General features: G+C 40.6%; 1 protein-coding gene across 7 annotated transcripts in view; it reads left to right on the top strand.

The window, feature by feature from the left end:
* RUNDC3B (RUN domain containing 3B) overlaps positions 1 to 27,233 on the top strand; it is a 107,778-nt gene that overhangs the window by 57,096 nt on the left and 23,449 nt on the right. For all 7 annotated transcript variants that reach the window (XR_012902054.1, XM_075922432.1, XM_075922431.1 and 4 more), the window contains one exon: positions 24,641 to 24,787. Coding sequence is in view for 6 of the 7 variants with exons in the window: in XM_075922432.1 (XP_075778547.1) it covers positions 24,641 to 24,787 (147 nt within the window). In the remaining variant the exon portion in view is untranslated. The remainder of the gene's footprint in view (positions 1 to 24,640; positions 24,788 to 27,233) is intronic.

Raw genomic sequence — 27,233 nt, 5'->3', positions numbered from 1 at the left:
ACAATTTTTACATTCAAATACAACTGCCCTGCAATAGTGTAGAATGCTAACATTGTAAGATATTTTAAAAAGAAGCTAGTTAAAAGATCTAAAACAGCTTAACTAAAAATAGTTATTTCTATTTCAATATGCATTTTTTCTAATTAAAATTGCCAGTCTGCATTTTATCACTAGTAGGTTTAAGTTCTGTAATGCAAAACGTTTTTGGGAGGCAAAATATTATTTTGGATGTAGTAAATGTTTCATTTACTGAAGAAAAACCTATTTCTTCTTCACAGATACACCTTCAGAGACTCTTACTTTGCTATTCTATTCTGTTTATGTGGTGCTCTAAAATAATAGAAGCCATTCTGCTGAGGGGTTTCATTGTTTGACACACTTTCTAATTCCCGTCCCTTCCTTTGTGTCAAGTAAAAGGGCTGGAGCAACATAAAGGATCTTTACTTTATATTAAGCACTTGTGCTCTTATTACTTCTGTATAAATCCATGTTACTTCCACATCTTGAATACTGTGTACAGATGTGGTTGCCTCATCTCAAAAAAAGTATCTTAGCACTGGATAAAGTTCAGAAAAGAGCAACAAAATGAATAGGTGTTTGGAACAGCTGCCATGTGAAGAGAGATTAGAAAGACCGGGACTTCACATCTTAGAAAAGAGAAGACCAAAAAGGAATATGATAGAGGTTTATAATCATGACAGTTGTAGAGAAAGTGAATAAGGAAAAGTTATTTACTTGTTCCCATATCATAAGAAATAGGAGTGACAAAATGAAATTAATATTTAGCAGGTTTAAAACAAACAAAAGAAAGCACTTGTTCATGCAGTGCATAGTCAGCCTATGGAACTCCTTGTCAGAGAATGTTGTGAAGACCCGGACTTTAACAAGGTTCAAAAAAGAACTAGTTAAATTAATGGAGTATAGGCCTGCCAATGAGGGGAGAGTGGAAAAGGGGGAAATTGGCCTGGGTCCTGGCCATTGAAAAGGGCCCAGAGCTGTGGTTGCTATTGCTGCTACTGTGGCATAAGTAGTGGCTGGAGCCCCGGCCCCCTTAGAACTGCTGCGGGAGTGTCTGAGTCCATGGCTTTTAGGGCTCGGGGAGGGGAGGAGAGGGACAGAGCCATGGTCCGAGTGGTGCTAAAGGCTGACTGTGCTCAGCCCTGCCACTTCTTCTGTTTGGGGGCATGGAGCTATCTCTTTCCCCAATCTTACCCTGGCTCACAGTGGCTGTTAGACCTGCTGCTCCCATTCCTATAGAATCTGACCACCTTACAATGTTTAATGTATGTATCCTCTTACTATCCCTGTCAAGTACAGAAATACTATCATCCCCATTTTAGAGATGAGACCAGAGAGAGAGAAATGATTTACCCAGGGTCACATGGGAAGTCTGTTGTGGAGTAAAACCTAAACCAGGGACTCCAAATCCCTGTCTAGTCTCACTAACCTCTGGACAATCCTTCTTTGGGTCTGATAACCTGGCTCCAATGATGAGAAAATTTCCCTCAGTGGAGGAAATAAGGGCAACAGTCTCAGGATCTCTTCTGAAGATATTTTGTGAAATCTGAAATTGGGATATAGCTGGGTAATAGGCAGGGCAACAGCACATTGTATTGTGGAGATTCTGGGCAGGGCCTCTGGTTCAGTCATAAGTTACACCAGTATCCACTTTGGTCCCTGAAGCACCTTAGGATTTGGGAGACTGAAGGTGTGGCTTACAGGCAACTTAGGCTTCTCCTGGGCTGTACTACTTAGAGTTGCAGTGCTGAATCTCACTCTGTGTGCAGTTAAAGGTGTCTAATTAATAAAATGTTCTTCCACCTTCAATTAAATCTTGGAACTGCTGATATTTGTAATTTATGCATCCCTGCTGAGTTTCACAGAATAATTTGTATTTCATTTGCGATGATTTCAAGTCTCTAGAGCAGTCATGGGCTAATGAGTGACGGGCTAATGATAGGCTAATGAGTAGGCCACATGAATGGCCGTCTTTCATCTTAGTGGGTCACAAGATTTTCGTAACCAAGATGGTCTTCTGGGATAGGGCAGTTTTGCTAACTGCACTTGCACACCTAGAATTTGCAGGGTGTTCTAATTGAACTATAGTGGTGTTTTGATTGGCTGCAGAGGGAGCTCTCACAGTTGATGTGTACAATAGCATACATCTTATTTTATGTGCATGTTACTCTATTAATACTCAGAGGATAAAACCTATGTGGATGAGAAATGTGCAAGATTGCCAGATTCTGTTTTGGGCAACAGAAAACAAAATCTCATGGGCTGCACATAGAATCCCAATGGGCTGCAGATAGCCAATCACTACTCTAGAGGGTTCTCCTCCACCCCCTTACCCTCTGCTTTATTTTCTCTGATAAGGACTAAAGAAAGCTGTGTGAGAACTGCCTCTGCTAAAATTGTGTTACTGATCCACAGTTTAGCCATTGCACTAACAGCTGTTTTTTCATATCTTAGAGAAAAACTTTCAAATGCTGCTACTTATTTTGAAGATACTAATTTTTGGGCTATTTAGCTATTTGGAGGTACTAAATATCTGCTGCTCCCATTGATTTCCACTGGAATTATGGGTGTTCAGTATAAATTAAAAGAAAAATATGACTAGGTTTGGCACTTTAAAAAACAAACTTGACATTCTTTCTCCTTCCCCCCCCCCCCCCCCCTCCCCGAAAGTTAGCTGGCTTAAATTTTGGAGTACCATTATATGGTGTTTTAAGACAAATCTTGCCTTCTATGGCCATTTGAGATGACATTGTTGAGGCTGTGGGCTTTGTCTCCTTTCATAAATGTAAGGTAGCTATTGTGGGATTAAATACTCAGATCGGAGAGCTAGAAAAAGGACAGAGAATGACTTGGAGAAGAAACTTGAGGGTGAATACTAGCAGCAACTGGCATTCTCTAAACACATTTTCTCCTCCGCTCTTGATCTTTTCTTCGTACTTAAACAAGAACTGGGTTGGTAGGTCAGCTAAGTAGCCTTGATACCTTACTTTGCCTGAATTATAGCATTATTTTGGCTAGTTACGATTAGCATTCTGAAATGGTTGAATCTGTATTTATAGAACTTCAGGTACAGACAGTTTTATGTCTCCTCCTCTCTCCTTCTCAGTAGTAGTATACTAAACTGAATGCTGCAGGTTTGCTAGGTTTTTTTTTTTTTTTTTTTTAAACAGTCATGAACAAGCTTGGAATGGTAATAATTTCCTACCTCTCAGAGGTGTTGAGGCAGAATCTATTAATGTTTATAGAGCACCTTCAAATCTATGATGTAAGATCTTTTGCTACTTAAGGGTATGTCTACATTGCAGAGCTTTTTTTGGAAATATGGCTGTTTTTCTGAAAAAACTTCACTTAAGTCCACACAGCAATCGCATTCTTTCAAAAAAAAAAAAAAAATCCGGAAAGAACAAATCAGTTTTTCCAACATTGGTAAACCTCTTTCTACAAGAAAGAAGCCTTTTTCTGAAAGAGCTCTTTCAGAAAAAGACGTGTGTGGATGGGGAAGAGGGAGTCCTTTTGAAAGAAGAGGAAAGAGGAAAAAGCACAGGTGGCCTGGTAGCCATTCTGCCCATAGTAATCACAGCTTAAATGTGAGAGAGCGTCCATTCAGTGTGGACGCTATCTTTTGAAAAAGCAGATCCGTTTTTCGATGCGCTTTGGCAGTGCCAGCATGCTCTTTTGGAAGAAGTTTTTTCAGAAGATCTCTTCTGGAAAAACTTCTTCTGAAAGAAGCCTGCAGTCTAGATGTAGCCTAAACGGAAAATGCTGTGAGACTTTTATAATGTTCATTATATTATAAAAACAGTCTGTTTTCTTTTTAATGAAACTGTTCTGTTCTGCTAATGTTTTTGCTCAAGTAGTGAATTTCACTGATTTAACTTGCTATCTTTTTATTATAGCTGAAATAATTGAAAAAAAAAAAGGCTAAATACCTTTTAGAGTGCCTTTTGATCTTGAACTTTTAGAGTAGACAATTGAGGGCTCCAATTTGAAACATTTGGCTTTCTATGTCCTTACCTTTTAAAATATTCTTGAAAAAAAGCATTTTTGTAAAAATGTGCTACCTGAAATTATACTTGGAGGATAAAAAAAAGAATCAGCTTCAAAAGTAAAAGATGAAGATGTAATGCTCTAGGGAATGAAAGTGGCTTTATTTTAAGAACTGTGTACTCCACAGTGGATTTATGTAAGGTCTCTTCTTGAGTCAGCTTCATGTACCAGCTGCTAATTGTTATGTATTCTGTTCCTATTCCAGATAGCAATTACTATATTTTTTTTCTGGGTGTGACATTCCCCAAGGTGCAATCTGAACTACTGTGTCTCTTAAGCATTCCAGCCTGGATATCTTTTACTCTCCTTTGCTAGTAAACAGCATGTAAAGATGAATACGTGAGTGTTATTCCAAGCCATCCATGAATAGATACAGCATTGAACCTATATCATCCATCACACAAGGTTACACATGCATTGTCTTCAAACCTGGCTATGGACGCAGTAAGTTCCTCATAGGCACAGCTTGCACAAACTCTTCACCATGACCAACACGGTGGAAGATTCCGTTATGGTGGACCAACCCAGACAATGTCTTCATTAGAGTGGCCGTCGTATAGAATCCATCTACCCTTAGCATTACTATGAACATGTCCCTCCTAGGCTGGGGAACACACTCAAAGACACATTACATTCATGCACGCTGATCTACAATGGAGTCCCAACTTCATGTCCATCTACTGGAACTTCACACAGTTTACAGTGCCTGCTCACACTTTTTGCATCGATCTGAAATAAAACAATTCAGATCCTTATGGATAATGTCACTAGTATGTTCTACATAAACAAATAAGAGGAGCATGATCATGTTCCCTATGGATGGAAGCCATGTGCCTCTGGCAATGATGCATCAAACACTAAGTTCATGTGATAGCATTGTACTTACCCGGTTGCTAAAACAACATGGCAGATGCTCTGAACAGAATGTTCTATCAAGAACCATGAATGGGCATTGAACATGGGCTATCCAAAATATCCAATTGTGGGGTCGCCCAACAATAGATGTCTTTACAGCCTTATGGAACTTAAAAATGCCCCCTATTCTGTTCCAGGGCAGCACTCTGCCATCACTCTTGGGGCAATGCCTTTCTTATAAAGTGGAATACCCCGCAATTATATGTCTCCCCCCTCCGCCCCTCCCTTACACTCCAAGTATTCTACAAGATAAAACAAGACAGGGCCAGAGTGATCCTAGTAGCACCCATATGGACATTACAAACCTAATATCCATACCTTCTCCACATGGCAGCCTGTGCAGCATGCAATCTCACACCTCTGCCTCAACTCCTACCACAGGCCACATCATTCATCAAGATCCCCACAAACTTCAACTCAAAGCATGCTTACTTCATGGCTCTTGGGATCTGAAATCATCTGTTCCACTGAAGTACAAAGCATATTGTTAAACAGTTGTAGGGATACTACCTGGCACATATATATAATGTACCACCCACACATGCACACAAAATGCATGGTACCAACAGAAACAGACTGCGTTGGCTTTTTTATCCCTTATTCTAGGCTACATTCTTGCACTCAAACTGTGTTTCTAGTTAGCATTGTCATTAGATGGATGGGGGAACTAGCACCTCGTGGCTGACCCATTCTATGCCATCTTTTTTTTTTTTTTATTAAAGACAAAGTGTGTCTCAGACTGCATCCTACATTTTTATCTAAAGTGATCTTATCCTTTTATTTCAACCAAATTATATACTTAGCCACATAGGGACAATAGAAAATCCAGATTACACTGTTCATAGAGCTCACCTTTTATATTGACAGAACAAAATTGTTTTGCGAGCCTCCAAAACTATTTATTTCCATCAATGATCAATGCAAAGGGCACACCATTTCTAAACAATGCCTGTCCAAATGGATATCAGATTGTAACAAACTGCTATCTCCAGCATGAGTGACAACGCCAGTGGGGATCCACACATACTCTATTAGGAATCTCTCAACATCAACAGCCTCTCTCAACAACATCCCTAATGTGGAAATGTGCAGAATCACAACCTGGATTTCACTGCGCACTTTTACAGAACACTATGCATTGCTACAACACGTAACTTCCTATACCATATTTGCTCACATAGTGCTTTCATCTTCTACAACTTAAAGTCTGAAGCCCCCTCCTTTCCTCGGAGGGCCCTGTTCTGGTTACCTAAAGTGGAGTACCCACACAGAGAGTACTCAAATAAGAAGAGGAACTTGTGCAGTAAAGTAGGTGCTTAGAGTTGTGTTAAATAGGTTGTGCTTGCTAGTGAGCTGCTATATATCAAGGCTTTAGTTTTAGAATCTAAGCAAATGCAAAGCTAGTTATGTTGACTAGCATACTTTCAACAGGAAGTTGGATGGGTTGGTGCTTTGAGTTCTTGAGGAGGTATCAGTGTTCACCATCATCACCAAGGCAAGGTATTGAGTGTGTCAGAGACTTGATATAATATAGTAAAACAGATATATTTTTGTGTAGCAGAATGTTTTTAAATGAAATATAAAAGAAAACTGTTTTCTTAGAACTTGAATAGAAATTAGAATTTTGAAGCCCAAAGCTGTTGGTATCTCTGCCAAAATAGCAGGTGCACAATACTTCAAGGGAGCTATATCCAAGAAGATCAGAGGCCCTATGGAATTGATGACAATGAACTCTGATTGAAAGAGGAGAAATAAAGCTTTAAAATTTTTATGAGACACTGAAGAGGACTAGAAAGAGTGCTTAAGAGACCAGACTCTGATCCAGCTGGTATATTGCAACTACATATAGAGATTTCTTTATAATCTGTAATCAATAAGAAAAGCGTGTAATCACTATAAGCGATCTACTTTTTTCACTTTGTGACACTGATCATTCCTTGATTTATTATCAGTCAGCATTCTGGAACGTACCCCATTTCAGCACTATTGCATGACTGTGCCAGACATCCTACAGCATCGGTAGCCCGTGTTGCCTCAGCACCATCCTCACAAGTGTCATCAGTGCATTTTGTACATGCACCTCCATCGCCACCTCCATCACACTCTCTCAGGGAGGCAGACAGCAGCTAACATAGTCGCTTCTCCTCTCAACACTCCAGTCCCACTCAGTGACAGCCCCCATGGGAGCCCCGCTCCTCAAGAGCATCACACAGACTCCCGGCACTGCACTGGTATTCTCATCATTGGCCATATCTACCACCTCCATACCTTGGGACACTTGGTACTCTCACAGGAGTCACCATATTACTCCTTCCACAAAAGACTGCCACATTCTTCCCAGCCTACACCTATAGACATAGCACCAGATTCTCCCGAACATCCACAATCAGTGGAGGAGGACACCCTCTCCAAAGGAGAGGATAGATCCCCACTCCACAATTCTTCCTCACTGCTGGATGAGGCTGAATTCTTATTATTCCACCTCCAACAGATGACACTAAGCAGTCCCAAGAACTGTTGAAGAGGGTGGCTTTAGCATAGGAACAGGATCTATAAGAGAAACAGTATAGGCTCTTCCGTATGCTTCAGCCTCCCACCTCTTCCAGAATTGCATTTTCAATGGACGAAGCCGTTATGGACCCTACCAACACTATCTGGCAGTCACCAGTATCTGTACTGCCCACCAACAAAAGGGCTGACTGAAAATATTTGGTCCCAGCCAAAGGGATGGACTTTTTTTTCCTCACCTACCACCCAATTCCTTGGTCGTAGAATCAGTCCGACACAAGACAAAGCAACCAAACAGGAGGTCTACTCCCAGGATAAAGATCATAAGTGTTTACACCAACTCCCCCAAGCTGCAGGAGCTTTCTCAGTTTCTTCAAGAGCAGAAAAGAGACCCCAGCTCCACAGCATTATTCAAAAGGTCCACACCATTACCCACACTGCTTTACACTCTGCGATGGATGTGGTGGACACTGCAGCTCTCACTACCACAACTGCTATTGTCATGTGCAGAGCCTTATGGCTCTGAGCATCTGGAATACCTAGGGAGCTACAGCAAAAGGTGAAAGACCTCCCATTTGACAAGATCAACCTGTTTGCGGGCAAAACAGACAATGTCTGACATTCTATGAAGATTCCTGGATGGTCTTACAAACCCTACACATGAACCTGGTACAACTTCAGACAGAAGCACAGGCCACAAAGATGCAGGCTTCAGTGTCAACAGCAGCCCACAATTACCCAACCTGCATCCTCCAAACAACAAATTTGAAGGTTTGGTTGAGGGCCAGAGAGAAATCCCTACAACTGCGGCAACACTGTCATTTGTGTACCTGCAGTTTACCGCCTTTCTATATCAATGGACACAGATAACTACCAGGGCTACTCAACACACGGCCTGTAGTACCACATGCAGCGTGCAGCCCGTTTGTTTGCGGTGCGGTTTGGGTTTAAACGGGGCTCGACATGCAGCCCATGGGTGGGAGCCAAAACAAAAAAGTAATCAATATAATAGTCTTCTGTTGATATGCATTTTAGTAGTTAAATTCCTGGACTGTCATTGCTTGTTAAAAGTGCTATCATATGGGTGGAAATTGGGTAAATATTGAATTTTATTAATATCAGCAGAACTGACTTAAATGGGGCCTACATATTGTGTAGGCTTGCCTTAATCTTTGTATTCATGCCCATCAGTGTGAAAAGCTATTTGCATATATTTGCATGTATATGCAAACACACTTAAGTTGCAGCTCTCAGCATGTGCTGTGAATATCAGTATGGCCTCCGGGGCTTCCAAAGTTGAATAGCCCTGTATCAGACGGATGGGTTCTAGAGGTCATCAAAGTGGGCTGCTTCATCTCCATTCCCCCTAACATCCTCCCCCGTCTTTCTTCAGGGACCTCTCTTATGAGGTCCTGCTCAAACAGGAAGTTCAACACCACCTGCAAATAGCAGCAATAGAGCCAGTGCTATTGGCTTTCATAGGGAGAGGGTTCTATTTGAAGTATATCCTAACACAGAAGAAAACCAGAGGATAGAGGCCCATTTTAGACCTAAAGAAACCCAACAAGTATGTAACGTACAGAAAGTTCAACATGGTGACGCTAGCAACAGTTATACCCATGTTGGATCATGGAGATTGGTTCTAGGCCTCTCAACCTTCAGGATAAGTATTTCCATATAATGATCCTTCCTGCACACAGACGCTTTCTACGTTTCATAGTCTATGTCTACACAGCAGTGTTATTTTGGAATAATTGACGTTATTCTGAAATAACGTCCGTATCTACACAGCAAGCAGTTATTTCGACAATGTCAAAATGATGTTGAGATGGAGGACTTATTACTCCAACTCTTGTAACCCTCATTTTATGAGTAAGGGAAGTCGGAGGGAGAGTGCTCTAACTTGGACATCCTGCTGCGTAGATAGCATCAAAAGCTGAAACAAGCTATTTTGACTTAAGCTATGCAATTGATGTAGCTCAAGTTGCATAGCTTATTTTGGCTTTTGCCCTGCTGTGTAGACGTGTCTATAGTGGGCAAACTACACTGTCAGTATCACATCCTCTCATTTAGAGACTCAACAGCAACCAGAGTTTTTTCAAAGACTCTGGTTGTATGATGGCACATCTCTGCCGTCTGGGAGTAATAATATTCCTATACCTCGATGACTGCCTCTTAAAGGGTACGTCATTCCAGGAAACTTAAGACAACCATTTCTCTCCTCCTAAGCCTCTGGTTTCACATAAACTACCAAAAATCCACACTCTAGCCTATACAGACTGTAGAATTTATAGGAGTGTGCCTCGGTTTCATAACAGCCACAGTGACGCCACCCAGACACAGGTTCAAGGCTCTCTCAGGCCTTAGAGCCATGGACCACACAATTCCAACTACCACAATGCACTAATGACTCAGAATTCTGGATCAAATGGTGGCAACCACATATGTGGTGAGACTGGTCAGACTGCCTCCAGAGACTGGCCAGTCCCCTCCAGAGACTCCCTACAAAACCTTGCTATGCCACCATGTTTCCTCATCTCGCTACATTGGTGGACACAGCCTCACAACATGTTACAAGGGGTACCCTTGCAGCAACCTGCTCCCACTGTACCATTACAATGGACGTGTCTCTTATGGGATGGGGAGCCCATCTCAGACCCCTTACAGTGCAAGGCAAGTGGTCCTACAATGAAAAACGCTCCACATCAAACTTCTCGATCTCAGGGTGATCTGTTATGCATACCGCCATTTCCTCCTGTACATAGCATACAAAATGATGTTATGACAGTGTGCATGTACTACATCGATTGGCAGAGAGGAGCCCGGTCCACCTCCCTCTGTACAGAAGCCTTGAGATTATGGAATTGATACATTATGCAACATGTCACCTCTATTGCCACGTACCTACTGGGGACACTCAGTTTGATGGCAGACAAACTTAGTTGCATTTTTTTCAGACCAACACGAGTGGGAACTAGCCTCTTGACCTCACGCAGGACTTTTTCACAAATGGCTACAACTGGACATAGACCTATTTGCAACCAGGTCGAATTGAAAGTGCCACCTATTCTGCTCCATAGCAGCCCTCTTGGCTGATCTGTTGAAATGACCTCTCCTATATGCATTCTGACTGCTTCCTCTAATTAACAGAATAAGAACAAAAATCAGACAAGACCAAGCATGGGTCATTCTCATTGCACCAACATAGTTGAGACAAACTTGTTTCTCTTACCTGCATAGGTTAGTGATAGCAGATCCTCGCAGCTTTTTTCCATAACACTACCTCCTCACTCAATGCCATGGCAGAATTCTGCAACCCGATCCAGAAAGACTTCACCTGAAGGTGTGGCTCTAGGATGCTGAAACTGTCTGCTCAGACTAAAACAAATACTCATCAATAGAAGGAGAGAATACACCAGAAGAACTTATGGTTCTCCCAATCGGTAAAACAGAACCACCATATGCTACCTTACACCACGTCCATTCTGATCATACCTTTTGTAGCAGAGGGAAGTATGGCTCTCTTTTAAAACTGTAAAAGTTCATGTGGTAGCTATAGCAATCTTCCACAAAACCAATGATGGCACTTCTTTTTTTTCCCCACCCCATCACCAAATTATTCCTTATGGATCACCAGAACACTTTCCTATCAGTATGATCACCAGCCCCTATTTGAGACCTGAATCATGTCCTGAAGAGCTTAACTAAATCTCTTCAAACCACTAGCCACCTGTTCCCAGCTACATTTCTCCATGAAGGTGGCCTTTTTGGTAGCCATAACTCATAGGAGAGTTGGTGAGTTAGCGGCATTAATGGCTGACCCACCGCACATGATATTCACAATATCAATGAGCCATACACTTACCTGTGTTCCATCCCAAACCGCACAACTGATCCATTGCAGACAGCATTACATACTTTGGATTTCTGTAGAGCACTCACCTTCTACCTTGATTGAATGTGACCCTGGAGAAGGTCAACAACACTCTTCTTGTCATTCATAGAGTGCTCCAGGGGTCAAGTCATTTCCTCTCCGAGAATATCCAAATGGATCTCATTTTGCATTCACATATACTATACCACTCATAACAAGCAGCTGCCAAGTATCATCACAGCTCACTCCACCAGACAAATGGCTTCTAGTACAGCTTTTCTTAACAATGTTCCTCTAGAGGACATTTGCAAGGCAGCAACTTGGTCATTTGACCACACCTTTGCCAAACACTACGCTCTTACCTCTGCTATTGCTCTAGCAACATCAATCGGATAAGCGGTGCTGTCCTCAATTTTGGGAGGCAGGGCTTCTAAACCCACCTCCATAATGTGAACACTGCTTTGTAGTCACCTAGAGGTGAGCACCACGGGGACATCACTTAAAGAAGAGAGATACTCACCCTGTGCGGTAACAGGGGTTCTTTGAGATGTGTGTCCACTACCTGCCCTCCTTCCCCTACTTTGTAGTCTCTTTGGGAGCTAGAACCAAGGTAGAGAAGGAATAGAGGCACTGTGGATGTGCCTAACAGACACCAATGGCGTGAGGAGAAGTAACTGTGCATGCATGGTGTGGCAGGGCACTGCTAGAAAATTCTCCGGTCACTGGCATGAAGACATACCACTAACCAGAGTGAAACATCCATGGGGACACACCTCTTGAAGAACCCCCGTTACTGCACAGGGTAACTCTTTTACCACAGCTGGTGAATCATGTCTGCCCTGAAACACAATGCAAATTCAGGGCTGGATGATCAACTACATTCGTATTTTTCTCTGCATCAACTCCAAGAAAAGTGCAGAGAGCAAAGCAGACTATTGTGCATCAGCTTTGTGGACCTCACCAAAGCATTCAACACAAGTCAGCAGAACAGGTCTATTTTTTTATATAGTACTGCAACTAGGATGCCCACAGCAGGCCTGACCCCAAGCTGCTGGTGGCAAGAGGTGGCCACTCCAGCCTTTCCAGAGTGCTTCCCCACTGCCATGTTTAATTCAATAACCAGTTAAATGAGGTTTTACATCTTTAGTTGGAAGATGAATGGATACTCAAGGACATGCTCCATAGGGAGCTCTCAGAGGGAACAAAAATAAGAGGACATCCTAGGCTTCCCTGTAAAGACATGTGGAAGCTAGATATGAAGGAATCTGGAATTGATCCTGGCTAGTGGGAAATATTGGCAATTGATCATAAGAAGTAGCACCCTTGTCTTCATCAGTTTATCACCGTACATGACAGAATCTGGATCCCACAGCTTGAAGATTTTCAAGCCCATAGGAAGCAAGCAACTCCCAAACAGGATTCATACATTTGTAATAACTTCCAAGATCATGTGAATCTTGGATTGGATTATTCAGTCACTGGAGACATTGCAAGCCATCTGCATCATTGCCTGCAATTCCCACTATGTGTCTCTAGTGAAAGGATGCCAACACATTTCCACATTTCCTTTAGAGTGTATGCTTGTCCTAGATAGTTTTCTTTTTTAAAATGGTTGGGTTTTTTTATGAATTATTTTTCAGCTTTTATTTTTACGTTTACTCTTCACTACTCAGGTAATTTTTGAACTGGAGTAATCAACTGGCAAAACTCCTTTTTTTTTAGGGGTCAATGTCTCAATGTCTGACTCCATCTGCTGTGAGGAGATCCTATTGCCCACTAGACTGGCATTTTTCTTTTTTGCTTTAATTTCTCCAAACTTGCAGGTAAGAAATTACCTTTTGTGTGCATAGGCATAATTGGAAAGAAGATTAAATTTACTTAAAAGTGCTTGGGTAAATACTGTGTCATTCAGTGCAAATCTCTACTCCTATTGACATGAATTATAATGCAGATCAAAATGAAAATTGAAGCCTTAATTTCTGTTGAGTTTATGCTTTTTAGATTCATTTTGCTTGGATTTGAGATTAATTACTACTTTAACTCCCACAGTGTTTCTCTAATTTAATATGTTTACATACATTAGCTGAGGATCCTACCTGAAAGAGCGTAAAAAAGCTACCTGTTTCTTATATGCCTGCACTCAAACGTCAAATTATTAATAGAGCTCAATCTACTGTTGTAGTTGTTGTTGTTCTTTTGTTGCTAGGGCTTCTCAAATTTATGAATCATTATTCACTGTTACCTAAAAGTTATTGAGTCATCTTGTTTAGGCCTAGCAAGACTGTTAGTTTTACTAGTCAAATATAGTAAAATATTCCAGTTAAAATGCCCTTATGTAGCTATTGGTTTGTCTGTTAGAATTTAATTTTGGTGCTAAGTGTTAGCATGCCTACTTAAATGTCTTGATCACACACTTCACAGTCTGTTAATGCTAGTGTTGTAGGAAAGATGAACTAACTGGAAGCAGTCTGAGAGGGGTAGCTGTGTTGGTCTGTAACTTTAAAAACAACAAGCTGTCTTACCTAACAAGGAGAATAGAGGCACTGCCTTTAAACTACTTGAAGAGTTGACCTGCTGCTTAGCTAGCACAAGTGCATTTAAAAATTACTTTTGCCTTTTATAGTTGCAATGTGTGTTTTATTTTTCTCATTAGAATATTATTCAAGACTGAACAATTATAAACATTCAAATGCCAACTTAACCTTGCCTAAAGAAAGTAATATTATTCTTTCAGCCAATTATTTATCATAAAGTCATATTCTTTGTTACTGTTGTTCTACTATTCTATCTAATAAATCATTGCTTTAAAATATTTGACCATATCTGACATTATTTCACAATGTCATGAGTATTTCAACAGTTAGTTGACCAAGTATTTTTGGACCATTCAAATATCCAACCCTAATCTTATCTGTTTTACACGTGTACAGGCAGTCCCTGGGTTACATGGATCCAACTTACATCGGATCCCTACTTACAAACGGGGTGAGGCAACCCCACACTAGCTACTTCCCCCCAGCAGACCAGGGAGACACGAAGCTAGTGCCCGCCCCCCCCCCCCCCCCCCCAGCAGACCAGGGAGATGCGGAGCAGCTTTTCTCAGCAGACACCTCAGCTTGAGAATAAGGGACTGAGGGAAGTGAGGTACGGGAGAATAAAACTGAGCTCTGGAGAAATGTTTGGCTAGAGTTTCCCCTACAATATGTACCAGTTCCGACTTACATACAAATTCAACTTAAGAACAAACCTACAGTCCCTATCTTGTATGTAACCCAGGGACTGCCTGTATATGTAGTAGCAACTCTATATAAAGAATTCCATATTTTCTTTGAATGTAATCTTATTAGCTAATATTCAGCAAACAGACCTATTAAAAAGACCTGCTTACTCCCAGGAAAGTTTAGTTTGAGCCACATAAGAAAGAATTCATAATAATTCCAAGATGAAAATCTTTAGCGGTAAAAATATTCCCAGCTTTTAGTTTGAGTACTTGGATTTCATTTAGGTAAATGTAGCATAGAAACCCTAGCAGACCTAATTAGCTTTAATACTAATTTGTAATGGAATTTTGGAATAAACTATTATTTAATTGTTCTGCATAATATTATTAATGATACTTTAATTATTTTAATATATATAATAATACTATACAACATTGTGAATTATACACTGGAACGGCTTCAGAAAAGCCTTATGCTCCAGCGTAACATTACACTTTTTGTTGTTGTTCCCGGGTGCCCATATTTTTCTCTCAGCATAGACTAATCATGCCTTTAATAATCTTTTGCAGTTCACTGTATAGATTTTCCTCAGCTATCTGAACAAAAATAAATACCCTAACCCTAACACTTTGTGTACATTGTCAAGTTTTGTTGAGGAAGAGTGCCCTATAGCAAAAAAACTGTGTGAACATTGCAATGAACATTTTATGGGGAAAATAGCCATTTTCATCAACAAATTTCCAGCTTCACAAGGGACATTTTTCTTTTCCCCTCCTTTTGTTGTTGTCAAACATGCACTGAAGACTTCAAGGCATTTTGTCACTGATTTTGGCCTCCAGGATGTTGCCCATAATTCCCAATCAGCTGTTCTTTTCAGTAGTTTGAACTCTGTTGCCTTGCAGCCAGTTGACCAGCTACTCACCCCACACCTTTGCGAGCCCTGTGAAATTTAAATCCCATTTTCCGCTGACTGGTTTTTCTCTGTGAGTTCATTAGAGAGCATAGTGACTGTGTGTCTGGTTTCATCCACATGGTGTTTGAGGCATTTGATGCAATGGATGAGCTGCACCACACAGGGCTGAACTTACAAACTGTGGTACCTTACACTGAGCACTTTGACCCCTCCCTTCAGGCTGGCTCAGCATGCAGTGGTCTCATGGCATCTTCCCAGGTGCTCAAGCCTGGCCAGTACATCAACCGTTCCACCGTTTGTCCTACCCCAGAGCTGTTGGATCGGATCAGTATATGAGGAGAGGAGAGCCCCAGCTGAGAGTGGCCCATAGGAACTGGGACATGTATGGACACATTTTTCAATCCTTGTGTGAAAAGGGGTATGAGCAGGACAAACTGCAGTGCAGAGCAAAGATTAAAGAACTCAGACAAGCCCATCAAAAGCCCTGTGATGCTCCAGTGCTTCACTGAAGATCTGCCATTTCTATAAGCAGCTGGATGCTATATTCTTCAGTGATCCCTCTGTCACGTCCAGGAACCCGGTGGATATTTCAGAGGGCATGGAAACAGTACACAGAGGATGTTACCCAAAGGATAAAACAATAGATAAAAAAGTTGAGGCAGATGAAGAAAAGGGCCACCCCCCAAGAATTGCTGAGTGTGTCTTACTGCCTGGAACTGTTTTCCACTGGACATAGCCAGTCTGAGCAACCACTTTCCAGGGACTAGGAAGCAGGGGATGGATGAGATGCAGGGTTAGTGGCTGTGGTTTGTGGAGTGCAGGGCTGAAGGTATAGAAAAATGGGAGACTAGTTGTATTTTTGATCTACATGTAGGCAAATGTAGCTAATCGACAGCAGGATCCTGCAGAGAGGCTATCAACTTTTTGTGAGGTACTTGTTAATTTTCTGCCACAGTTGCCATGGCAGTACAGCTTTGTCCTTTTCACCAATTGTAGGACACCACCCTGTACCATACAGCAATCACTTGTTCAGGAACCAAAGTGGGACATAGGTGGGTTGTATAGAGCAGGGCGAAAGTCACACGCCTGGAGAAGTTGTGCCCTTGTTTCCTTGCTTATTCTGAGCAGAGGAATATCTGCCAGGATGATACCCACTTGTAGAGAAGTGTGGCATAATTGGAACTATTTTCCTGAAAAGAAAATTTTCTAGCCCCACTGGAATCTCATATACACAGACATCAGCCACTCCCAGTTCCTCACCATGATTATGATGCTTTCCAAGATGCGTTCCTTGCAAGGGTCAGCGAGAAAGTGAGTGAAAGTGAGTGGGGAAAGGGGTGAGTGCAGTGTAGACAACACTTGGGCTGTGTCCAGACTCAGGGGTTTTTTCGGGAAAAGTAGCCTTTTCCCGAAAAAACTTCCCCTGCGTCCAGACTCAAGCCGCGTTCTTTCGAAATTATTTCGAAAGAACGCGGCTTTTCTTTCGATGGCGGTAAACCTCGTTTCACGAGGAAGAACGCCTTCTTTCGAAAGTTCCTCTTTCGAAAGAAGGCGTTCTTCAATGTAAATAGGGCTTCCTCGAAAGAGAGTATCCAGACTTGCTGGGTGCTCTCTTTCGAAAAAGCGGATTGCTCTTTCGAAAGATCCGCCTGCAGTCTAGACGCAATCTTTCGAAAGAGGCTCTTTCGAAAGATGCTTTCGAAAGAGCCTCTTTCGAAAGAAGCCTGCAGTCTAGACATAGCCTTGGAAAGGGTGCGGCACAATTGCAAGGAAAACCACACCTTTGTCAGACAGGCTACAGAAAACATGATCAGAGCAATGGAGAAACAGATTGAGATTCCAATTGTTTAGTCAAGCAGCAGAGTAAGATAACACATATTTGACCTCTTGTAGCAGATTCAAAATTCTGTGTCCAGCAACCCTCTTCCTCCTCCCCCCACAGCCTCACATTCCTATTCACCCTGGGAGTTATTTTCCCATGCACTCCATCCCCTCATCCAATTTTGATTATAATAACTGAACCCTACACACATTTGTGACATGTAACCCTTTGCCAGCATCTCCATTACCAGCTGCTTTATTACATATCATTGTGCTGTTTTCTGATAAAGGCACATCTTTATAACAGTAGAGTGCTTTTGTTTGCTCTTCAGCACCCTCACAGACCAATTACAGCGATTTCAGGTGCAGGCTTTAAAGGCATGTTCCTGTTTAGTGTTGCATTGGATGGGGGTGGAGGGAGATGGCACAGTTTGAAAGCAATGTAACAGAGGTTTATTTCAGTGCTTCTCTTTTTAAAAGTGTACCCTCAAAACCTCTCTGATATTAACAGCAGCCTTTGAGCTCTTCTAACAGATCTAGTGCCTGGCTGTTTAAACTCTGCAGCAAAGTTCTGTGCTTCAGTGTTCCACCAATAAGCAAACTATTCCTCCTTAGATTTACACAAATTATGCAAACTTCAACACATGGTGATAACCATGGGAATACTGTCCTCAATGAGGTCTAGCCTGCCATAGAGACATCTCCATCTTTCCTTCAATCTTCTAAAGTCACATTTGACCTCTATGCGGCACCTGCTCAGCCTGTTGTTAAAATGCTCCTTAGTGCTCTCCAGCTGTCCCACATGGTTTCTTGAACCAGGGCTGCAAGGGATAAGATGGGTCTCCCAGAATCAGAATGAGCATTTCCACATTCCCCACTGTAATCTTGTGGTCCCCACTTGCAGCTTTTTTTCTAGAGGCCAGTGTTCCTGAAGATGCATGTATCATTCACTTTTACACACAACCCTTCGTTGATGTCTATGTAACACCAACGGTGATCTACAAGAGCCTGCAGCACCATGAAGAAGTCTCTCTTCCTGTTGATGTACTCATTGGTAAGGTGGGCTGATTCTAAAATTGGAATGTGTGCTATCTCTTGCCCCTCCACAGTTAGGAAATCCCATGTCTGCAAAGCCAGCCCACTATGTCATGCACATTTCCCAAAGTCACCATCCTCCATAGCAGAATGTGATTTATTGTCCTGCACTATAGCAGCAATAAAGCACCAACAGTAGACTGCCCCACTCCAAACGGATCTGCATCTCACCAGTAGCAATTGGGAGTTGACAACTTCCACACAGCAATTGCCATACTTCTCAACTAACAGGACATCTCTCATTCTGGTGTCCTTGTACGGCAGGTTGGGGACCAGCTTGGTGCATGGATCCAAGAAGGTTGCTTTAAGCATCCTAAAGTTCTGAAGCCACTGGTCTTCATCCCATGCCTGCATGACCATGTGATCCTACCAATCAGTGTTGGTTCCCTTAGTCCAAAAGTGCTGCTCTACCCTGTACAGCTGCTCTGTAAGTTCCAAATGCAATGACAGGTTGCCGCTTTTCCATATCATGCATACTGTGAGGCTCCTCCAACTTTTATTCCTGTATCAGTAATTTCAAGATGATCTTCACTGCTATACATGTGGTCATCATGACAGTTAACGAAGCATGCAAGAGAAGTACAGGATTCATTCTTTCTCACCGTGGACGGAGTGCACAGCAGAGAATGGCAGTTGGAAAAAAGGAGCAAAAGGACACTGGAAGCACCTGAACAAAGTGGTGGCTGACAGGATGTTTTGAAAAATCCCAACATGCCCCACACTCTGTTCCACAATCCCACAACACTTAAAGATAATTGGTGTTGCCAGGCACTGTGTGGGATACATACCCACAACATGTTGCTTCTGCTGTTAACAGAGGGGCTCCCAATGTGAACATGCTCTGTCAAAAGGAGGTATAAGTGTGAAGATACATTGATGACTTTGTTGTTATTGATTTCTGCATGCTGACATTAGTTTCCTCAACAAAACTTGTTAGTGTAGACATACCCTAAATTAATCAATGTTGGGCAAAATAGTTGGTAAATATCTAGGTGGAGCTGAGTGTAGATTTCTGCTCCTGAGAGAGAGGGCCTGTAAACACTTGAAGCCCTAGCAATCTATAGTGTTTGTACCTGAAGGCTTCACTAACGCAATTTCTCCCTAGTTCTTAAATAACAATTTAAGGTTTGAAAGTCTGAACTGTGTAAAAGAGTTGCTATAAATAGCCATTTAAACTTGATGCTGATACTAATGGCCATTGTGAAACTCCCTTGGATAGTGATAAATGTCTCTGTAGTTGCAGCAGATGCTTAGCAACAGTCAGGAGTATGTTAGCATTGATTAGAAAATGCATCCTCAGTATTTCTACTGTAGTAAGCAGAGATCCATGAATAAGACTGAAAACTTAATTGTTATTTTAAACCAGGGGGAGGTTAATTTAAAATGATATATAGAACAGATATGTTGTAAGGTTAGGAATTTTTTGTACATCTGGCCTGAGTTATTTTTTAAATCTTGTACTTTATTTCAAGTTTTTCTCTGATCTCTTACTTACTATCTGTTCTCCCTAAAATGTTACTAAATACAATGACCTTTAGAATCAATTCAGATTTTTAAATTTCTTTGAATGTATGAGTCATTTGACAAGATATTTTAAAAAAAGATGAAATCGTCAAATAAATCATGTGAAAGATTATCTGAAAAATTCTATTTTTGCATGTGTATCTTTTACACACACACATTTGTTTGTTCTCTCAAACATGTACTATAATATTATATCATCTGATAAAACCATGTCTGTTTGTTGGGATGACGAAGGCTCATTCCAGAGAGAAACACTGGAAATGGGGAAAAGGCAATAATCATATTACTGAATATCAGAACTCCATAGTCAAAGTTTTTGAGTTGTGGCTGAAATGTCATTCAAAGAGCACATGCTCATACCTTGTAAGTAGTGGGAAACTATGTTTAACATGCAAAACATATGCTAATACTTTTGGGTCATCTTTTTCTTTTCAGGGGTTGAGGTTGAACCATCTACCAACTAACACCAAAACCCATTTGTTTTTAATTTTTATCATTGTCCTCCATCTTTATAAAAAATGCTGTTGTCCCACATGATATTTTTTTCTGGAGGCAATGCCCTTTGATCAGCACTTTTCTTTAAATGAAAGTATATGAACTGAAAGCTAATCTGGGGCACTTTGCAAGCTGATCCAACTAGATGAAGCATTAAACATGGTGACCCAATTTGAGCCCTTGTTCAGTTGGGTGATTCTGATACAGTTTGAAAGAGATTCTTTTTATGATTTTTCTATCTGTGATATCTTCAGTAAATTTTCTTTGGTTATATAACACATGAGAAATCACATATATCTATTTGTAAATAAGCTATAAACATCTATTTAGAAAAATAGAAAAGTTCTATTATTTTGTCTTGTTTTTGAAAGATTGTTTTTATACTATACTTTGCAATTACAATTGTAAATTCAAACTTTTTGATGAGGCATATGTAATCTTACAGCTCTGATTTTAGTTCTGAATTCTTCTTTTGAAGGGCTTGAATTAAAGCTTCTATACCCTGTTATATAGTTCTGTCATCATAGTTAACTACATGCGGATATATTAACACTTTTTATTTGCAGATAAGGCTGTATAGTTGCCATTCTGAATATAATCTTAAAAGGATATCTGGGTTTGTGTGTTAAAATACAGTTATGCAGTACTACTTTAATTGTAGTTTGTCCTGTATCAAGCTTAAAGCTAGACAGTAGCATTTGGGAGAAAATAATACATGAAACTTTTCTACCTATTCAACTACTGTCTTAAAAATATATATGGTAAAAAGTCTAGGGGCAACTGTGAAAGTCTGTAACATTACAAAACAACAACTAGCCCTATGGCACCTTAAGGTACATCTACAAAGCAGGGCAAAAGTTGGAATAAGCAATGCAACTTCAGCTACGTCAATTGTGTAACTGAAGTCAAAATAGCTTAATTTGGCTTTTGGCACTACGTAAACAGCAGGAAGTCAAAGGAAGAACACTCTTCCTTTGACTTCCCTTACTCCTTGTAAAATGAAGGTTACAATGAGTTGGAGTAAGAAGCCTCCAGCTCAACATTATTTCAAAATAAAGGCTTGTAGGGTAGACACACTGTTTGTTATTTTGGAATAACTAGCATTATTCTGAAATAACGCTGCTGTGTAGACATTCCCTTAGAGACTAACAAATATTATATCATGAGCGTTTGTGGGTAAAACCTGACAAAGTGGATTTTACTCATAAAAGCTGGTGATATAATATATTTGTTATTCAATAAGGTGCTACAGAACTGCTCATTTTTTAAAAAAATATTGTTTATGTATTAAACAATGAGTGGTTTTACTCTGTAAGGCTGTAAAACACAGAACTGACAAATGAAAGATTGTGTAACTATTACTATTCCCTTTTAATGGCAAATTCATGATTTTATTCCATGCCCTTACCTAGATTTGACCCTTCCTGAGATCTCTTCAGAATTAATTTAGTTATAATAGCTTAAGACTTGGAGGTTGATTTTGAAAGAAGTAAAGAAACAATTTAAAAACAGAAGTATCTTGGAAGAAGTTTATGGTTGGCGTTTAGGAGGCACTAATAAATTAGCAGCAATTTTATAATTTCCATGCATAACTTTTTTTATACACTTTAACATTGTGCCACAGATTATATTGGTCTAGCCATCACTGCTCTCAGATCATTAAAGTTCTATTTTGCATGGGTGCCTCAAAAGAACTGTGTTTTTCTATATTCTTGTAGTTTTATATTTCTCTGCAATGTCATGCACAAATAATTTTATCTGCCAATTGTCCTTGATTTTACAATTTTTTTTATTTTGATGTGTTTCTCCTTTGCTTTGTGAACTTTAATTGGAAGGCTAAACAACAAATTTATACACCAAAGTTTTTTTTGGTAGCTATCTTAATTGTTACGGAAATGTTACAGTAAAAAGTACAGAATGGTTTGGAATCCTTAACTTCCTTTGGGGAGATACTAAGTTTGGTTAGGTAGATTGTAATCTTTTATTTTTCAAAATTCTTATAACATATGCCTTTCTCCATGGAATAATGTTTGGGTACCCTCAAGGATGAAGACTTGATGAAAACACCTTGAATAGCAGAAACCTAGGTTACACACTAGGACCTGGAATTCTGCTGTTGTCATTTCCTCATAGATCTACATTTTGCCCTTCTTGCTATTGGGTTACTTGTTTCTTCAATAAGCTAACATTGGCACTGAAAACTGTATTGTAGTAGTATATATTTATAGGGCAGATTATTGCTCTGCATGCACAATTGCATGGGCTCATGTATGTGATAGTTTAAATGTCAACAGATTGGGTTCTCAGGCTCACTGCAGACTCCATAAAGAATGGGGGTATGTGAAGGAGATGATGCAATAAAAGAATTAATAGTATTGGTAAGTAACCAATTTGTGGATTTGTCCAGCTATGTGAAATTCCCCATTTATGCCTTGTGAATTCTTCATGGTGGTAAAAAAAGGCTCCTCAAAATAATTTTCCTGACTGTAAAACTTCATCATTTTTTTTCTGTTACAAAAATGGAAACATTTTGGCTACATCTACACTGGCCAGTCTTGTGCAAGAACATATGCAAATTAGGCGCGGCTATGACTAATAAAATAAGCAATGACTGAAAATAAGCGGCAGAACTACTCTTGTGCAAAATGGGGTTTTTGTGGAAGAAGGAGCCGTGCAGACTGCTCTTTCTTGTGCAAAAACCACTTGCTCAAAAATGACGGCTCATTAAGTATGCAGATGAGGCACAGCAAATATTCATCGCCACACCTCATTTGCATATTTTCTTGCACAAGAGAGCACAATGTAGACGTAGCCAAAGAGAAGAAAAATGTGGAGATGACAGTAACCTGTCTTTGTCCTACTTAACCTATTTGGAAACCTCTGATGCCTTATATGGTATTGGGGAGCCCTTATGAGGTTTCGGTCTAAATTTTCCGGAAGATAAAACTGCATTGCAAAAACAAAAAACAAACAAACAATCCCTATGTCAGGAAAAATCCAGTCAACATACTACTTGCTAAGACATATGAATATAAATGGGCTATTTCTAGACTACATCCCTTTTTCGTAAAAGGGATGCAAATTAGACGTATCGCAATTGCTAATGAAGCGGGGATTTATCCCTTATTTTAAGAGGGATAAGGAATCTTTCGGAAAAGGTTTTATTTTCCGAAAGATCTGCGTCTAGGCTGGCGCTTTTTTCTGGCAAAGCTCCGTGCCGAAAAAAAGCGGCAGACATTTTTATGCTAATTAAGCGGGGGAGATTTAAATCCCCGCTTCATTAGCAATTGCGATACGTCTAATTTGCATCCCTTTTCTGAAAAAGGGATGCAATCTAGACGTAGCCATGTAGTTTGACTCATGAGAGATCTTGACAATGCAGTTCAGTATTTCAGACAAAGTACTGGCAATCAGAGATTCTTGTGTTCCAATTATTGAATGTCTGACTGTGTGCAGTGTGATTTCTCACAGCAAGTATGAGAAATATGGTGTAAATCAGCATTTAAGATTTCCTGGATAAATTTAACAGGTTAAGTTACCATTTTTAAAATAACTTCTGCTTTGCTATTCTGTAAGAGCTGGTTGATGTTTCCATCATACTGTTTGGGGGAAAAAGCTGGTCTTGAACTTAAGACAAAGTATAGTAATCTAAAGACCTGGGTCTGTCTCCAGCTTCTGTTAGACTTCCTGTGTGATCTTGAGCAAGTGATTTAATATCTTGGTGCCTCCATTTCCTCATCTGTAAAAATAAGAACTGTTGCATTATTTCACAGGTGTGAAACTAAACTAATTTAATGAAATGTTCAGTGGCTATATGAATGGCTTAGACATGCTACATGAATGGCTTAGACATGCAAATTATTACCAGTAATTATTTTAAGCTAATTTTTGTTAATACTGCTTGACTGACACATAGCATGCACACTGTCATCCTATAACTAAATTTGCCCAAACAGTTCTGTTCTAGAAAAAAAAAATCAGATAGTATTTATGCAATGGATCCTCTCTCTATCCTGCAGTATAACAGGTCTGTTGATGTTCATATAATGCAGTCACAAAATATCTTTAGGATGTGGTTGTTTTTTTACAAGATAGAGTAATTTATCATTCAAGAGGAAATTTATCAATCTAGATGAGATTCTTTGTCATATGTTTCCTTACTGTGATGTACATGTAAAGGAATAAGATTCACTATCCTTACATTAACAGAACGGTGCTAAAGAATAATGATTTGAGATCAAGACAAGAGTTAACTACTCATCTCACCAATCAGTGGCCTTCCCCGGGGGCTCTGGATATCAATGCTGTTGCCCTGGATACTCTACTTTATAGAAAGCACAGCCAACAATGGGATGAGTAAGTTGAATATTTTTGTTCACTTATATTGAGGAATATAGTACTGTAGTCAGAATCCCTCTAATATCATCTCTGTTTCCCCGAGACATCATCTGCTAATATGCCCAACTAATACTAACAATACCCTTAGGGTCTGGCTACCTGATAGAGAAGAGTGTAGGGATTAGGATGCAGTTCAAATATTTAGCAGTTTGGAGTTAAAATAGTATGTACAGTTATGGTACCAGCTTAGGATCTAGGCATTGAATAAAAACACGAAAAGGAAATTCACAGATCAGTTTTAGAATTTCAGCACATTGGTGTTATTAATGAAAATATTTTGTTATGAGCTAGAATGTAATACTGCAAATTGGTGTTGATTTAGTTTTTAAACAATCACTTAATTCTGTTTGCTTAACTTTAAATGACTGATTATATCACAGATATGGTACAATAAAACAAGAATAATGGATATTCTGGAATATGCCACACTTAAAAATATTTGAGAGTACAAATAATTGCAGTCATATCAAGATGAAAAAACATCAGCAAAAATTTCATTATTCAATTTCACACAAATCTTTAATACACCATTAAAATTGTTATCTTTAGTAACTTTTACAGTACAGGCAGTCCCCGAGTTACGCGGATCCGACTTAAGTTACAAACGGGATTTTTCTCGCCCCGGGGGACGGAAGCGGTGGGACACCCAGATGCGCCACGGTCCCGCCGCCCACGTCCTCCGGGGCGAGAAAAGCTGCTTCGCGTCTCCCTGGTCTCCTGGGGCGGAGGGAGCCAGACCAGGGAGACGCGGGCGGTGGGCCGAGACGCACCGCGGTCCCGCCTCCTGGGTCCTCCGCGGCTTTGCTCCCCGTCTCCCTGGTCTGCTGGTCTACTGGAGACCAGCAGACCAGGGAGACGGGGAGCAAAGCCTCGGAGGACGCCGGCAGCGGGACAGCTGCGGCGTGCCTGGGCTGTCCCACTGCCTGCGTGCTCTGCGGCTTTGCTCCGCGTCTCCCTGGTCTGCTGGGTGGGGGGGGAGGCGCAGCTAGTGCGCCACCCCCCCGCCCCCAGCAGACCAGGCTTTTCTCCGGACGCCTGTGGTAGAGCAGCTGGGGCACTGCCGGTTGGTCCCGCAGCGCTGCTCTGGGCGCTACTGGACCAACCCGGCAGCACCCCAGCTGCTCTGCCCCAGGCGTCCTGATTCAGCTGCGCTGAGGAGCGGCGCTACTGGAACAACCCAGCAGCACCCCAGCTGCTCTGCCCCAGGCGTCCCCAAGTCAGCCGCTGCTGAAACTGACCAGCGCTGACTATAGGAAGCCCAAGGCAGAGTTGCTCTGCCCTGGGCTTCCTGGAATCAGCCGCTAATCAGTTTCAGCAGCAGCTGACTTGGGGACGCCTGGGGTTCTTAAGTTGAATCTGTATGTAAGTCGGAACTGGCGTCCAGATTCAGCCTGTTGAAACTGATCAGCGGCTGATTCCAGGAAGCCCGGGGCAGAGCAACTTCCTGTAGTCAGCCGCTGGTCAGTTTCAGCAGCGGCTGAATGTGGACGCCAGTTCCGACTTACCTACAGATTCAACTTAAGAACAAACCTACAGTCCCTATCTTGTACGTAACCTGGGGACTGCCTGTACATGTTGTCTGAGTCAGAAGAGCACTTGATCACATGCTTAATTTTAAATATGTGCCTATTTATTGAAGTAAGTGATACTAAGGAACACAAGTGCCTGCTAAAATTAAACATGCTTGAATGCTTTGATGATTTGGGGCCACAAATTGGATGAGCCACTTCTTTGCAAGTTATCCCAAATTTTAGAGAATGAATGCTTACATGAATACTTCAAAATTGGCTCTACATTACTTTACGTATAAGGTGAAAATTGCATATAACTATTTCATTTAAAACAAATACTTCAAAACATTTTTAAAAATTAAAATAGTACCAGAAGATCAGTATTTGAAAAGCCCTACAGAAAATGAATCTTTTTATGTGTGAGACTGGGGGGAATGGAAGAATTTAGTTTTCAATTATAAGCTTTCAAGAATAGTAAAAAATTAGTATTCAAAATTATCATTTTGTTTTATCGACCTGGATTTTTTATTAATTGGATCTTCATATTGGTCTTTGATCTTCAATTGCAATAGATTAGGGCTCATCCATTCAAATAGAAATTTCAACCATAAAGGTAACATAATTGGACTTAATTTTTTAATAGAAGTCCAGTTAAAATTTGATACTATCATGTATAATAAAATTCATAAATATAAAACAACCGTGCTTCCAAGAGCAAGAATAATACATGCATGAAAATAGAATATACATATATTTAGCAGATTATAACTTCAAAATATGTTGCACAATGTATTTTGACTAAAGTGTCATTGAATTATGTATATTCATATTGATGAGCAACTTTTCATAAAAACTTGCATCATCTTTATTCGGCCTATATATACTAGGGCATA

The sequence above is a fragment of the Pelodiscus sinensis genome, chromosome 2 (assembly GCF_049634645.1).
Source record: "Pelodiscus sinensis isolate JC-2024 chromosome 2, ASM4963464v1, whole genome shotgun sequence".
In the NCBI taxonomy this organism is placed as follows: Eukaryota; Metazoa; Chordata; order Testudines; family Trionychidae; genus Pelodiscus; species Pelodiscus sinensis.
This window is presented reverse-complemented; position numbering and strand designations above follow the sequence as displayed.